The sequence below is a fragment of the Poecilia latipinna genome, unplaced genomic scaffold (assembly GCF_001443285.1).
Source record: "Poecilia latipinna isolate Pla-1442-1.1 unplaced genomic scaffold, P_latipinna-1.0 Scaffold3211, whole genome shotgun sequence".
In the NCBI taxonomy this organism is placed as follows: Eukaryota; Metazoa; Chordata; class Actinopteri; order Cyprinodontiformes; family Poeciliidae; genus Poecilia; species Poecilia latipinna.
The window spans coordinates 38,162-54,965 of record NW_015115827.1 but is presented as its reverse complement, the minus strand read 5'-3'; the positions used below and the strand labels follow the sequence as shown (position 1 = coordinate 54,965).

Here is a 16,804-nt window from a genome sequence, read left to right as displayed (position 1 = left end):
CTCATGAAGACTTATTCATGTTTATGACAGTGTCATGACAGTCTTATTCATCCCCCTTCAAATAAAGTGTTACCCACATTTTTTGTCAGGGGTCCCAAGATTCTTGGCGGCGCCCCTGGACACAGCCATCCATTTTCTAACACCCTTTCCCCTAGCGGTGCTGGTGCCTATCAGCAATAGGGTGTGCGGGGTACACCCTGGACAGGTCACCAGTCTGTCACAGGGTAAACTGAGACACTCTTTTTTTCCCAAAAAATATTGTTCATAATGTTGTTTTATTAAGAAACATTGTGAAAGATATCTGAATTAGATTCCTCCTGAATAAATCTTTAGATATAAGATTATCTGTGTTATGATTTAGATAAAAACAGTATGCAAAACCAAAAGTAGCGATTTGAAAATGTCATAATAAAGATACTAAAGTACTATACGTTTTCTTACCGTTATGTCTTCAGGATATAAAGGCTCTTGACTTCTAATGAGCCCCATTGAGCGAGTTGGATGCAGGTTTCCATCCAGGTCTGAGTACTTGCCTTTTAGTGAGGTTTCACAGAGTCTTTGGAGAAAAACACAAGCCAAATATAAGTTTTCATCATGAGTTGCCTTAACACAATACTGGCAGCACTTTTTTTAGAATTTTAGTTCATAGTTTAAAATCTATAAAAATCACATTAAACACCTGCCACATGCAGAAGCTAAAGGAAGCTAAGAGATACTCCAGAACTATATGGAGTGAATGTTCTTTTTTGGTTTTCTCAAAGACATTACTCCCTAAATGTAAACATGCCTCTATCTCTTTGACACCAAAGAGACATGTATATTATGTCCATCCCCCTTTTGTGCTCAGGCACTAGAGGAGTTGTGCCTGAGGTACACAACAGGGGTTCAACTGGAGTTAGAGAGTTTTAAATCTCTAATTCATTTATATAAGAAGTGGTCACCATAAGAGGCTTCTTTGGGAGTGGGTAGGGGTTGGAGTATATTTTAGTTCTTACAGTCTATCATTTTTAAATGAAGTCAACAATCCCGGTTTGCAAACTTTTTAACGTACAAGTATATACATATATATGTAGCTGTGATGTCAGCTTTGGCTCTGCTGGAGGATATTGTCAATGGATTCAAAGGTAGACCATAGCTGGGATTTATTAATGATGAGCGGTTTATTAGCCTTCAGATTGCCCAGAGTAATCATCTTGGAGCTCTGAACAGAACTGGCCCCAGTGTTAACGGAGGAAACCGCTTTAATAGTGCCAGTGCAGCTGCAGCTGGCTGACATGTCGAGACAGTCATCCTTCAGTTATCCTACACAGTGATCTCCTCTTATCAGGTAAACAAAAATAACATTTACATATAAGATATGCTTTGCAAGCCAAGGTGACACAAAAAATGCAGTGGGAAATACTGTAAAACCACAAAATTCACCTCAGGTAGAAGACTGATTTAGTTGTGCGCTCCTGGTAGACAAACATGTTCTTTCTATTAACTACAGAGAAGGAGTTCAGCACAGAGCGAAGGGCCTGGATAGCTGTAATAGAGGAACAAAGAGATGTGTTTAGAACAAACAACATGAATTCTGACAATGTAGTGAAAACCAAAGAACAAATTTTGTGAGAAAATAGTTACAACCTTCAGGTAACATTCCTGATGTAGGAAGTGGAATTCCAAATGATCACAGCAACATGATTATTTCTAATGCAGCGTCACAATCTACCCATAGGGTTACCTACATTTTTTCTTCGTAATATGCTAGGTTACGTGTTACTGAGCATATTGAAGGATCTCTCTTTTGTTGTTGGCAATAGACCACAAGCCATTTCTCCCTCTGGCAGTAGACAAGTGCATTTGTTTTGGTTGTATTTACCCAGAATGCCCTGTGCTATAGTTTGGTATCCAGTCAGCTTGGCTTTCACATATGCAATCAAAATACGCTTGTTCCAGTCGAGGCTGGCAACTCGACTGTAAAGTATTAGAAAAGAACCTGAGTATATTACAGTGGGAATGAGGATGGGATGACTTTATTGTAAGACCATCTCTGAGAAAAGTAAATCCCAGAACTTGTAGCTCTCATCAGGAAGAGGCTAACAAAAAGTGAGAAGTGGATGGGACTGTGTGTATCCATGGCAAAATTCCAAATTGGAGAAATACTAGAGTACAGAGAGGGACAACATGATTTTGAATCCTGCTTGAAAAAATTGAAGCTATGGATGATTGCAAATGATGTGCCAGATGAACGATAGCTCAGTGTTTTCCTTGCTGCAATAGGAGCAGACACATACAGACTTTTAAAAAACTTGCTGAGCCCTGATAAACCAATCGCATTCATTTACTAGTAACTGTAACCCTAACCCTAATCACTATAAGCCAAAACCCATCACAAATGTGGAGAGATTCCGTTTTCAAAAAAGGAACCAAAATTAGGGTGAGTCAATGGCAGACTATATTTTGTCTTTAAAACAACACACAACGCATTGAGTTTGGCAGACATCTTAACAAGGCTCTGCTCATTTGAATGTGGATGTCATCTGCCAAACCAAAGCTGCAGGAAGCCAGAGATTCTGTAGGAACAGAGCCTTGGATGGGGAAAGGCTATATATGTTCTGAGTAATCATCCGATGCGTCACAGGTGTGATTCTAATGATATTATTACTTGAATGGTGAATACACACAGGGAACATTCAGTGCTTTCAGCACCATCCTCTGGTATTCATTCTGGATTCATAGAACTGTATTTATATATACTGCTCAAAAAAATAAAGGGAACATTTCACTTTAATTTTGTGTGTGGCTCCAAATCCAGGCCTCCATTGGTTAATAAATTTGATTTCCATTGATGATTTTTGTGTGATTTTGTTGTCAGCACATTCAACTTTGTACAGAACAAAGTATTCAATGAGAATATTTCATTCATTCAGATCTAGGATGTGTTATTTGAGTGTTCCCTTTATTTTTTTGAGCAGTGGGTATAACTTTCATGTCTAAAATGAAAATGCCATTCATCTGTGTATGTCTACCTAACTGTAAAACTGTAACATATACATGTTCCTCACAATTTTGTTCACTTTAGAAAATACAGGGATCTCCAACTCACCCCTGGACACCCCCATGTTGGGGCCCATCTTGAGGCGTGGATGGATGTGGATAACTGTACTCCACACAACGTCGCATGCAAAATGCCCAGGGATAAATTGCATGGTGGCTGCCAAGTAATCTCTGGCCTGGTAGCTCTCCTCTGTGTTGTAGTCTGAGTGGTTTGAACAAAATACACACAAAATACATATACTTCAGTTTTTATATGACTGCAAGTTTATCAAGTCAGAGAAACATCCCAACCATCATATTTTAAATGAGCCACAAATGAAACTGTAAGGGCTGAGAAAACTAATGTTATCTGCCACTCACCATCAGTGGTGTTCTGCCTTTGCCTGAAGAGAGAGTCATTCTTCCAGATATCCTCCTCACTTTCTGCCACCAACAGTGTGTTACATACATGGCTATCATGCAGGTCCTGGAGCAGCATGCGCTAAAACATACCAAAAACAATAAAAGTAGGATTCTATTAAACCAATCTGCTTAAAGCATTCAAGGAATTTTGATAACTGAATGACAACAACTTCCAGCTGTACTTTTCTGGACTGTTATCTGCTACTCTGTGCATACTCAGGGTGGAGGAATTTTATCAAAAAGATAAAATGACATGCAATAAATCCTAATCCAAAATAGTGTAAAGACGTAACAACTAAAGCCACCTGATTTACAATCCTGCAAACTTCACCAATCCTCCGGACCACTGTTTGATGCAGTTCTAAGAATTCAGGAAGCTCGTGTTCATCGACTTTCCTTTCTAGCTGCTCCACGTCAACTTCTTTTTCTTCACTCAAGGATCTGGAAAAAATGTTTTTTAATTAATTCAAAGAAAGTCAGAGCTTCAAATATCTATAGCAAACTGTCCAATATCCCAAAAGAAAAGCAACATTTTGTTTTCTCCACATATACTGCTTAAATTCCATTACTAACCTAGACAATGACAGAGAGACACCTCATCTTTAGAAGAGGAAAATATGAATCACATTTTGTTGATGGAAGTAAAAACATTTAAAAAGCCCTCACATTTTTCAAAATTTCCTCTTACCTAGAGAACCACCAGCAGTGGTTCCCCCAGTGGATACACATGCTCCATTTGTTTATTTACTTTGAACAGTTTTATGATATATACACCAGAAACAGTGATAGCAGTGCATTTATTGGATAAATAAGCAATCCCAACCAGCAAATCAAAACACTGCACTATGCATGAGGATTTGGGAAGACACGAGAAAACTTACAATAAATACATGAATTTTGTACCTTCAGAACATTTAGCTAAGCATACAAATACTTGTCATAGTGCCCTTGATGCAATATTCATTTATTTTACTTTTAAGTGAGACCAAACTTGGTTCTTAGATCAACTGGCTAATTATTTCATTAGGATTTAACTGGCATGCCAATAATAGCTATTTATTTTAATTGCATTTTTTGAGTTTTTCTGTTTTTAAGGCTACAGTTGGTGTCAATACAGGTGACAAAGTATAATATAATGTATAATATAAAGTCTTCCAATAACACATAGTGACCTAGTCATATTTTCATATGTGCTGACAACTTTTGACATGTTTTAACATAAAAATACGGTTTTGCCCCTGGTGGACTCCCCTAGCGCTGCCACCACTGGGATTAGCCAGTTTTCTGGGGGGGAAACCTGGTATCAGGATCTGAGATCAGGTAACTAAAGGAACAAATTTACACAAAGAAGCTACAGATAATAACTGACAGTTATTCTGACCTGGCATGAGAGTACACCTTCACTCTGTCCTTATGGATGTTAACAATGAGCCAGAAGTCTGGCATTGACGGTGACTGACCCTCCTGATCATCAGGGACAGGACTCTCAGACTCAGAGTCACTGCTTCCGCCATCATAACCTTCATTAGAACACAAAAACACAACAGTGACATCAATTCCATTTCAAACAGAATCCCTTAAATACCTACAATAACCGTGGGCGTCTTCTGAGGATGATGAAACTGAGCTTTGTGGTTAACTTTGGTTTTCTTTGCTCTTTCAACTTTAATTGTGTCCTGAGAGTGCTTGAACACTTATGATGCTGTTGTTTACACCAGGAATCAATCCTCACATGCTATTCCTTTTCCCACTAATGTACAGTATTATAAATAAAAAATCTCTCTTAACAATCCCAGGTTGCAAAGCAGCTTTAGGGAAAACTTTGAAAGCAGTTTTATCTAAATTTTAGAACCAAGAGTTCCAACATTCAAATGGCCACATCTTCATTCCTTTTTTCCATGTGTTTGACAGCACTGGAAGTCTTGGGATCCATACTTTTAGAATTTGCAAATAACTCAAAACACCGCTGAGAAAACTGTTTCTACTTTTGCTGTGGTCAGACAAAAATTTGATATGAAAATGAGTTTGATGTTATGAGACGTTTAAGATTGACAGAGAAGCAAACAAGAAATCTGTAGTGGGCATTTGGTATATGATGTATTTTTATGTGGGTTGTACTTGTTTCTGTTTTAGAAGCAAGTGTAAACTAAAAAAAAATAGATTGTGTTATTTGGAGCCATAATATTGACTTGCCGCCAATAAATGGTTAAAACAATATAAAACAATCAGTTAGCCATCAGCAACACACTAAATCCAAAACTCAAATAATATTGTATCAAGCATAACTCAGCTGTGGCAGGAGCATACCCTGCATGTCTGAGTCCAGACTGCCCTGGCTGGAGACGACACTCTGGACACGACTCGGCCTCAGTCTGCTGCAACCTGAGAACAAGATTTGATCCATTTTACTTTTCTGTCAATGTCACAGGGAGGAGCTTGATAGATGGCTATTTACGCCAAACTCTGAAATAAAACAAACAATTTTCAGCTTGACTAGACAGTCAAAATTCAAAAGCCCCATATTTTCAAATCAGTAAACGTACTATACCCGAGTTCCAACAGATCAAGTTTATTGAAACTCTTTGGTTTGGAAGTTGTTACTAAGGAAAGTTGAATTCAAAACTTTTCCACAAAATGTAGACAATTATTTTTGATTCGGTGCTTTTAGCAGCAGCTGGAGTGCTGCTGCTAAAAGCACCGCCACTCTGTCATGTTTGTTTTGGGATTTCAATCTTAGAATTTCTCACAGCACATTTCTGGGTGATCTGTTTGAAGTGGGAGAGCAGAAATGCAGAGACAAGGGTAAGAGAAAAAGAAGGTTCAGTGTTCCAACTTTCATGGCTGAATTTGAAGAGGTTCATGATGTTATTTAAAAGCTGTTAAAAAAAAGCAAAACGTGTGAAATGCGTCAGTCAGACTCACTGTGAGACAGAGAGGCTGACTGAGCAGAATCAGACAGGCTGACACTGGATGCTGTTTTTGGAGGAGAACTGGACTCAGGATTGCAGGAATCGGGCTGGAGAGGACTAGGCTGACTCCGGTCCCTCACTGTACTAGAAATATCTTCAGAGTCTAGCTTCTTGGCTTGGACTGTTTCTCCGGCTTCGGCAGCAGTTGTGTCCCCATAAGCATCTGTGTGAAGATTGAAGGTCTTCCTGTCTTCACTCTGGAGATGGATGGAGATTGTGAAATATTTGTCTTTATCACATAAATATGTTTAATCCAAGTCTCCAGGTCTGAAGTTTTACAAACAAATTGTTGAACATAAGATTCTTCTTCTCATATATAAAGCTCTAAAGAATTAAGACCAACTGTTGTTACTGGTGGTTCTTTGAGATGCTACAAGTTATTAGTAAATTCTTGTGTGGAAGAGTGAGTTTTTTCAGAAAATAAATGAACTAGACTTTTATAAAACTGGACTGCAATCTGCTGGGTTCCCTTAGATCAGTAGTTCTCAATTAGTGGGTATCGCTGGTATTGTCAAACCAATACCAACGATACCTTTACAAACCCTCAATATTACGAAAAACTTCACCAGTAAATAGATGAAGCTGTAAATGCAAAATGTTAAGCACTTTTTATCTCCTCTGACAAGCTGGAATAGAAACAATACCGTTTCAAATTTTGCACACAATTTTTGTTTAAAAACCACACGTTTTGAAAAACAAGCTGAAGCAGTTGACAAATAATTTTTACAAATTTTAAAAAGTTTTACTGTTAGTCAAAAAAATATATATCCCAGTTGATGATGTGCACTTTTGTTCTGTTGAGAATCCTACAGACTGAGCAGTCGTGATTAAATGTTACTGACTGTAAATTAAGCTTGGAAATTGTTTTTAGACTAAAACAATACCATGAACAACTACCACTTATTTCAGCAGTTTTGATATTTGGGTCATTGAATTTGGAGTCAGCGGTTAGTAAAGATAAGTTATTAAATATCTTTACTTTGGGCAGAGAGTGAAAACATTTGTTGTTTCTAGGGGAGCTTGAGAGAAAGTAATTAAGAACCGCAGCCTTGGACAGAAATGTTTTACAGTATTTTGACTAATTATTGAGCAGTCCAATAACAAGAATCATTTGGAATATATGTGTGATTGAATCAATATGATTTTTTGTAAAATGCCTTGAGATGACATTTGTTGTAAATTGGTCGCTATATAAATAAACTGAACTGAACTGACTGATCTTCCACATAACCCTGATCCACAGATTGGTAGGCATCTTGAAGTTAACACAACTGCCATTAAACGATATGAAGTAAATATTTCATTGGTCGAGTCAGAATAAAGAGATCATTAGACGCCACCATTTTGACTAAACATCTGATTGTGAGCCTTTCGATAATATGGGATAGATTTTAACTGTCTGAAAACGTCCATGCCTCTTAAAACTAAAAGCCTAAAAATTTAAAACCTGACCCCAACCTTAAGAAAGTGGATTTTAAGCATCATATTAAAGACTTTGTTTTTCAATTTAATTTAATTGTTTATGCAAAGGATATATATATATATATATATATATATATATATATATATATATATATATATATATACGTTTACAATGGCTTGTCAAACAGTGATAAGAATTCCTTAATGAAAAGAAACGAAGTGTCTGACCTCTTTGTTGTTTCCAGACTCCAGTTCACTCTCCAGCATCATAGGTTCTATGTGACGTCTATCGTTGTCTTGCGGTGAGGTTGTGGTCGTCTCAGATAACCTCTTTGTGGCCTGGATCCTCTGTGGGTGATTTCTACTCAGGGACATGTAGTAGAAGTTTTCCTGCACTACATTCAAAATGTAGCCAGAGAATGACAATCTGCAGAACTCCTGCACAATCAGATAACATCCCATCAGACGTCATCTTTCTGTACTCATTCATTTCTCACTCCAAGGTCCAGCAGAAAAACAATGTTAATTCTTCATGAAAGAAAATGTATATTCACTTCTGCTATGGCATACAACATCTGTACTGAAATAGTTCCTTTTTGTATTGAAGAAAAAACTGACTATACTTTAACACAAAGAGAATAAAGTACCACTAGAAGTAGATCTTACATCAATCTGTACTTTGGCGGAATGTTGAATTCTTAATTAATTTACATGGCTAAAGTGAGGGTCTTACATTTGATATAATTACCACCCATGGAAGCCTACTGTTTGACTGCTTGTATAATGTACAAGCTGTCCTTTGCAATATTATTTATTAAAAGATAAAGGAAACTCATTGAGGACAAATATCTGCACAAGAAATATTAACCAATATGAGCAGATGGCTTTTTCAAGAAAACAAGGACGTGTAACAAAAATCGCATTATTTATCTAGTATGTATGTTTTCAGTGTGGAAAAAGAGGTGTGTATGTGTGTGTGTGTGTGTGAAAAAGGTCTCGCACACAAAACAGAAGAAACAAAGAGAAGTTGCTTCTTATATTTTGGATAAAGCATTGAAGAACTGCTTTTATTCATTCTGTTGATTAGAAACTATGGCCAAAAGCAGCACCTGTGGCTTTTTCATATGCAGAGCATATGGCTACTAACACTGACATTTAAAGAAATATTAATCCTATTAACTAAGATTCTTTGTATGGTCTTGCCTCTCTGAACTTTTCCAGTGACTGCTCCGGTCCGAAGACAAACTGAAGCGGAACATCTTCACAGTGGCAGTGTGGTCGTCCGCTGGAGCGTAAAACATGCTCTGCGACTTTCAGCAGTGTGGCTGAGTTGATGACCCGAGAGTGACACAGAGCAGAAACAATCTCATCCTCCAGCAGCCAGCGGATCTGAAGCACATGGGGAACAAAAAAATGTTGTACTCTGTATATACATGTACTCTGTACAGAGGACATAGGAACAGAATCATGCCTGGACACACTCATGGAACTAACATTCAAAAATAAAGAAATAAACAACTGAACAATTCCAACCATAGCACCACTGACTTTCTTGAACACCTAACTACACCTAATGCAGATGTGAACTGTTAGGGTATTTGTTCAGCTGTTGAGTATAAACGACTTTGTTCTTCCACAGCATTTAATGTTTGTTTTAACAGAGCTCACCTCATCAAGTGTGGCCAGAATTGCTAATTTGTGAGGAAGAGGAAATTTGGATAAGGGATCGCCAGAGACCCTAAGTGAAAAAAAACAACAAAACAACAACATTATATATATATATATATATATCAGATACATAGAAGAGATTCTGAATAAGTCAGAATTATATAGAAGCAATGTCATGTTGTGTTACAAAAAAAAAATGAACGGAAAAAATGAACCTTTCATCATCAGTTCCCCTGAGATTGTCCAACACCGTCATCAACTCCTCATCAGAGCGATAGGAAGAAGGCTGTCCTGGTGAACGATTCAGGGAAACACTGCTCTCTGAGGTGTACCTGAATGAATTATTATTTAAAATGAGTTACAGAAACATTTAATCACCCTTTGGGATAGATAAATTATTCTTTAATTGAATTCAACTGAATGCAGAAAATTGTGGGGGAACAGTCCATTTCCTTTTTAATTCTTCTGAACAAACATTTTTACGTGAAAAAAATAAATAAATAAAAAATTATATATATGTGTGTGTGTGTGTGTGTGTGTGCCATAGACAGAAAATATCTTTAAAAAAATTTCAGCTTTCATGGGTAATAAATGTTTCCTAGCTCTTGAAAAATCCAGGCTTTTGCTCTCTCTTCCACTGACCTGTTATGATGGTAATCAGCCATGAATTCAATTTCCAGAGGCAGAGTCAGCACAAACACATCCAGAGTTACTGAAAGCTCAGTCAGATCAACAGACTGTAATGTCTCCACGTTATCCAGACAGGAGATAATCTCACCTGAAAACACAGCATTCAAGTTGAGAAGTGTAAGAAAAGCAGCAACATTTTAAACTTCCCAGCTGAGTACTATCATCTTAAAAAACTGAAATACTGACGATCAGGTCTGGGCGTTAAATATACTGAACAAAAAATATAAACGCCTCATGTCAAATATTGTTGCCATGTGTAGTTAACTGTAAATGAGCATTTGCTGACATTTTATTGTACAAAAGTAATATTTCTCCTGATTTGTGTATAATTCTTAACCCAACTTGCTGTCAGTGAGCATTACTCAGTAAGTTGTTTTACTCAGAGCATAGTGGGGCATGTCCAGTGGATGATCAGACAAAATGAGCAACAGCTGGACAGTCCTTGGACTGGGGACAATAAAAGGCCACCCCAAAATGGCACATTTTGCCACAAGTTATAATGCCTCAGATGTTTGTGCATCTGAGGCACAAACATCAGCTCCCATCCCATGGGTGTCATTGGCATGTTGGTTACAGGGATTTCCACCAGAGCAGTAGCTGCACGGCTCAATGTCCCAACAGCCTGGCACTACTACAAATCAACCTCATCCTTGTTGGGTGAGGTTGAGGATCGCCACATCCGGCTCGTCCATCTGCGGGATCAGCTAAGACCAGTGACACACACAGCTGACGAGACTATTGGTCTGCACAACAGACGCATCACACCTCAGACTGTCCATAACCGCCTACGAGAAAAATCTAATTCCTCAACCTGACGTGTTCAAAGGACTGTCTATCTGCTACAAATGGCGATAGATATGAAGATTAGTAATTACTGAAAATATATTTAGAGTTTCTCTATATATTGCATAACCCAAATGTTAATAAAACTCTTATATTTGACATGGGGCGTTTATACTTTTGTTCAGTGTATAAAAAACTATGACTCTAAAAGCTTCAACCACATAATGTTCTGGTAGAAAAAAAGTAAATAGTCTAAAACATCAAAGTTTTTTCTTTCCTGTGATAAAAAAACTCAACCTTGACGGTACTAAAATTAGAAGCTGAGTGTTTGCAAACATAAGTTCACCCTATAATCTACAAACATGTAATACTGCTCTTATTGAGGTGGACTAACGTTTTTATTTAATTTTGCTAAAGTTAATAACTGTAATATGTTCATATCTTGTTACAGATTCACCTAATAAGAAATAATTCTAATAGTAGTAATCCAAAAAAGTTAGTGTATTCTCTTATTCTCATTTTTGTGTCTTCTAAAAACGTAAGTCTAATCACTCTATTCCCATATCAATAGACTGTGATAGCAGATCTATGCTCACCAAGGCATGTGGGAAGAGTCTGAATAGGCATAGAACCATGGCTGCTGTTCATGTTGACAGAACAAGTGACGTGAAGAAACAGTGGTGGCATGTCCAGCTGCGGCCCCTCAGCCTCTAGGAGAGACTCTCCATCCAGGATGCTGAAGGAGTCTTGGTCCTGGTTGACAGTATTGGAGTCGGATTGGGAGCATTCCTCACCCTCTTCCTGTGAGCTGGTGCCTACATGGTCCTCATACTCAACCACCAGGTCTGTGTCACTCTCCATCAGACAACAACCGGACACATTCTCTGGAGCAAAAGAATATACAGATAGTAAAGTTACATTTTCTCCCACAGCATTTGATGTTCCTTGATCAATGTTTAAGATCAAGAAAGAAATGTTAGCATTAGATGAAGATGACCAGAGTAAATACAAAATGAAGCTTTTGAAAAAAAATAAAAACAAACAAAAAAACAACAACTATGAAAACCAACCTGGATCCCGGTTAAATCATGAATGAACATAAGATGCTGATGAAGGTAGAGTTCAATTTCACAAATCATGTCAACGTCTAATTACTGCCATCCCCATAGAATCAAGAGCAGCTAAATAGAACCTGCCTGTATACATGAAAAAGGCTCAAATATTTGTTAAAAGCAACAATGAAATGTCCTAACATGAAACCATTTAAAAAAACTCAGAACAAAAATGGAATTCAATTGCAAAACCACTACTAATCCAAAAGATCCCAAAGGCAAACTAAAAAAACACTGATGATTTCCAAATCTTTTGGGAGGTATTTTATGCAGTGAAAAGATCACAAAGGAACTTTTAAGAAGGTGTCTGTCCTGTTACATCTGGTAGCAAAGTAGTATTTTACTCCGAGAATATATCACACCAACAGTCAAGCATGGTGGTTGAAAAGTGTGATGATCTGGGACTGCTTTGCTGCTTTTTAAACTAAACACCTCGCCATAATTCCTTGAACTGTGCTTCAGCCCAGGCCATTTCATTTGCAATCAGCTAAATCTGGTGTATTAAAGCAGGGAAACACCTAATGCATGCAGGGCAGTGTTCCTTGAGGACCAGAGTTAGGAAACACTGTCCTAAGGAATACTCACCATCTTCACTTGTAGGCTCTGTCTCTGAAACCAGCTCTTCATTAAGTCTTCTTTCAGTCTCATCATCCTCAGACTCCACCTGGGTATAGAATTCACAATGAAAATGGTCATCTTCTTGAAACCAGTGGAGAACCCAATGGTAGGTCTCAACTGGATTTGTTTTATTTTATTTCAAATAAAACTGCTAATAAATATTGGTTTTACTCATCTACCTAAACTCTATTCATAATATCTAACACAGTTGAAACCAGATATTTGTGATGGCCTGATATCAGGCCATCACAAATCCCAATGGTGGCCTGTGATGGCCAACTTAAAGTGGCTTAAGATGCCCTTAAGCCACTTTAGAAGGAGATTGACTGTATGCTTAGGGCTATGGTCCATTTGGAAGACCAATCTGTAGCCAATGGTGCTGTGACTCCCATACTTCACAATAAGGATCCCTGTTTTTCCTCCAAATGTATCAATTGTCATTATGGTCAAACAGTTCCACTATAGTTACATCAGAGCACAGGACATGTTGGCAAAAATGAAAGCCTTTGTTCCTGTGTGCGTTTGCAAACTGCAATCTGGCTTTTTATGTTTCTTTTGAAGAAAGTATTTTTTCCTCACCCATGTCTGAACAGGACCGTTTCACTGAGTAACTACACCGCCTTACCAGCTTCAGCTAACATCTACACTAGGCTTTTGGCTTTTGTTCTGGGGTCAATCTACACAGATTGGACTGAGTGGTATGATGGTTGGAACTTCCCATCATATCTACACTTGCATAAAATTGTTTGAACATATGAATGCAGGCCCTTAAAGCATTGGTAAATTGTTCCCAATAATGAACCAGACTTAAGCAGCTGCACGATTCTCTTCCTGATATCTTGGTTAATTTCTTATGGCCTTCCCATCGTGTCAAACAAGAAAGTAGTGGGCTTCAGGTGCTGCTTTAAAATACAGGTATGACTACAATTAATTCAAATGTGCCAGTTAACCTATCAGAAGATTGTGGAAGGAAACTGGAAAGGTTTGATCCAAGTCATATATTTTAAGACAGTTATCCCTGATATTGACCAAATGTATATAAACTTTTGAATCCAAGGAAATAATACAAATAAATCTCTAAAAAAAAATGCTCTCGCCAAGATATCTGGTATTTAGCTAATATAATTTTAAAATCATTAATAAAATAATAATTTTAGTAATAATAATTAAGCTAAAGCAAAAGTCATTTGGTCTGATTTAACTTCAGGCAGTAAGAAAAAAATATGGATGCATCATTTTATTAGATGCATGTAAATATCTGGTTTCAACAGTATGTTTGCATTCAGAAGCAGCTTAGTTTCTTGTTTCACTGTTTACAAGACTACATCATTCAATGATGACATGAAAAAAGAGAACTTACCTCTTTTTTGGATGACAGAGGAAAATAGAAGTAGTAGTATGGGTTTGATGGTACACTTTTAAAATACTGCGACAGGATCATCAGAAACTTGTCCTGTTAAAAAGATTATCTTGAAATCTGGATGACATTTGATTCTTCCTTACACATTGCAAAACTTAAGATACAGTACAGTGTCTGTAAATGTACACCATTTCTACTGCTTTTACAAATCAATCACAATTAACAAAATTATACTATTTGACAAAGAAACCCCTACAATTTCAAAGTGAAAACTGATTTCTTCAAAATTATGACAATTTAAAATTTGAAATTTAATTTCAAATAAGTGAGACACTCTCACAGCACTCAGGTGATCTCCATCCCAGGCATTGTGAGACTACTAGCACTAGCTCTGCTGGCTGGGCCTCTGTTGATTAAGGTCAGTCACATTAAATGGGCTGAATATTTATGCAATCTCTTATTTTATCTTGATTTAATTATGTTTTTTCCTCAAAATTGCTTTGTTGATATAAAGATTTTGACTTGGAGGTATCTAAAGAATTAATTTTTATTTCGGTGAAATTTATTTTGAAGTTCTTGGAAGTTCATTAGAAACTGAGTCAAGTAGAGATCTTAATTATGACAAACGACTCAAGTTTATCAGCTAACATAACTCATAAGAGTGTCATCCTCAGGATCCCTCAGCAGCAGGAAAAACCAGACAAAAACAAGAAAAGCAAGAAAATGTTCTGTGCTTCTCATTAGAGATGATACGGCATTGTAACTAGTGCTGTCAATCAATTCAAAGATTTTATCAAATGAATCCCTCTCTGGCGCTGTACCTAGCTTTCTAAGCTTGAAATATAAATATTTATGCAGTTGTACAAGCCCCTCCTGCTGCACTCCAACCAATTAAAATGCAAGCAATTGTTTGATTTTTTTTTTCTTTTGTAGCACAAAGCACGTAATGTAGACTCACAGTACTCAGTGGCAACTGTAGGAAACTTACTCAATTACACATGCATACAATTAGTAGTAAATTTGTTCAGGATACAACTGACAGGATATGTTTTACTTTCTAGTTCTTGTGTCCCCCATCCCTTTCTGATTGGTGGCTACATGGGTAGTTGTTCATATAGCTCATATGAAAAACCACCACTGTAAGAACATTTAAAATCAAAATGTCTTAAATCAAAAATGTCTGAAGATTCTCGGTTTTCCAGGCCTATTCATTGTCAAATGAATATTACACTCATTTTGTTTTAAACGCTAATTTAGAAATGTCACTCTTCACTCATTCCCTACAGAACGTGTGTGATGAGGCAGCAGCCACTTGTCCTCATGCAGCCGAGCGATTTGTGCATGTGAAATTTGAAATTTCAAGCCGGTACATAGAGATGTACATCAGTGGGCTACCGACGCAACACAAGAATGTTGAAAGTTTTGTTGCTGTGTTGGAAAACTTTCATCATTCTGTCATTCAGCAGTCCCCGTGTGTCGAGTTCATAACACGGTGCAGTGACCTAGGCAACCTTCAGCTGGAGAAAGCTTTTTGGTTAACCTGGGTAGATTGTGTAATCTGCATTATGTGATAGTCCTCGGTTTCATTAGGGCTGTCATGTTAACACTGACAGACCCTAATTGTAACTTGACAAGTCAGACGCTTGTGACAGTCATCAGAAGCCTTAAATCAGCTGAACAGTAAATTTAGCAACTTCTTCAAAAACATGTTGTGCTTGTAGCAATGAGCAGTTATTATTATGCTTTCAAATATCCCTGGTTGTGATGTACAGCAGCAAATGAGTAAATTTGCAGTGATGTGTTTTTTTAATTGTACCTGTATGAATGGACAATGGGCAAATCAACACTGGCTTTGACTAACAGAGCTGTGATAATCCCAAATCTGCCACAAACTGTCATTTGTTGGCAGATTTTTCCAACAAATGGCAGTTGGAACAATCAGGATTATATAGATTTGGTTGTTGCTATTCCATTCAAGCTCTTAATACTAGCAAGTCTGGGCTGATTCTGCAGAGCTGTTACAGAAAAGAATGGAAATTTTTTTAAAATCTGATAGTACCATCAGAACTACAAAATCACAGCTATAGTGTAGAAAATAAATTTTCCCACCTTCAAAGAATGGAGAGGTCTTTAATTTTCATCATAGGTACACTTCAACTATAAGAAAAAAACTACTTAAAAAAATCAGAAAAGTACATTGTATGATATTTAAATGATTAATTTGGATTTCTTTGAATTAAATAATCACTTAATTCAAGCTGGTTAATGAAATACTTGTTTTATTATTTAATTCAATGATTCAAGCAGCTAGAATTCTGGCTATCAAAGATCTGTTAGTTTATCTTATGAAAGTCTTTATATTCTCCATTCATTACCTGGATTACTTGCACTTACTTTGAACTCATTACTCCAACCATTCAACCAAGGGCAAGACTAAAGAGCTGTCTAAAGACAGCAAAGACAGAACTGCAGGCCTCCTTAAGGCTAGGATGGGCCAAGGTAGTGATGACCCAATGAAACACCAAGCAGCAAAGAGGCTTTCCAGTCCATCACTTTGCCCAAACGGTCACTACTCTGATTTATTCATTGCTCTCTAGTGACATCTGCTGCTGCACTGAAACTCTGACAGCCTTGTCACTTAAATAAATCATGCTTCAAAATATTAGAACAGTATGCAATGTCACAAGAAAGTTTTGTGAAACCCACTTAACATTAGGGTCTATTGGACCTACTCAATTATT

General features: G+C 37.3%; 1 protein-coding gene across 1 annotated transcript in view; it reads right to left on the bottom strand.

Moving 5' to 3' along the window:
* Positions 1-441: 441 nt before the first annotated feature.
* The window catches only part of LOC106940398 (protein SZT2-like), a gene marked incomplete at its 3' end in the record, with an annotated part of 44,805 nt that continues 28,442 nt past the window's right edge, over positions 442-16,804 (bottom strand). Inside the window, exons 19-34 of the mRNA XM_015023135.1 lie at positions 14,064-14,156; positions 12,671-12,749; positions 11,570-11,857; positions 10,143-10,278; positions 9,716-9,832; positions 9,501-9,570; positions 9,036-9,221; positions 8,061-8,270; positions 6,364-6,607; positions 5,749-5,823; positions 4,823-4,961; positions 3,747-3,882; positions 3,400-3,520; positions 3,089-3,241; positions 1,423-1,525; positions 442-556 (exon numbers count right to left, since the gene is read on the bottom strand). Of these exons, the coding sequence (XP_014878621.1) occupies positions 442-556; positions 1,423-1,525; positions 3,089-3,241; positions 3,400-3,520; positions 3,747-3,882; positions 4,823-4,961; positions 5,749-5,823; positions 6,364-6,607; positions 8,061-8,270; positions 9,036-9,221; positions 9,501-9,570; positions 9,716-9,832; positions 10,143-10,278; positions 11,570-11,857; positions 12,671-12,749; positions 14,064-14,156 (2,265 nt within the window). The remainder of the gene's footprint in view (positions 557-1,422; positions 1,526-3,088; positions 3,242-3,399; positions 3,521-3,746; positions 3,883-4,822; positions 4,962-5,748; positions 5,824-6,363; positions 6,608-8,060; positions 8,271-9,035; positions 9,222-9,500; positions 9,571-9,715; positions 9,833-10,142; positions 10,279-11,569; positions 11,858-12,670; positions 12,750-14,063; positions 14,157-16,804) is intronic.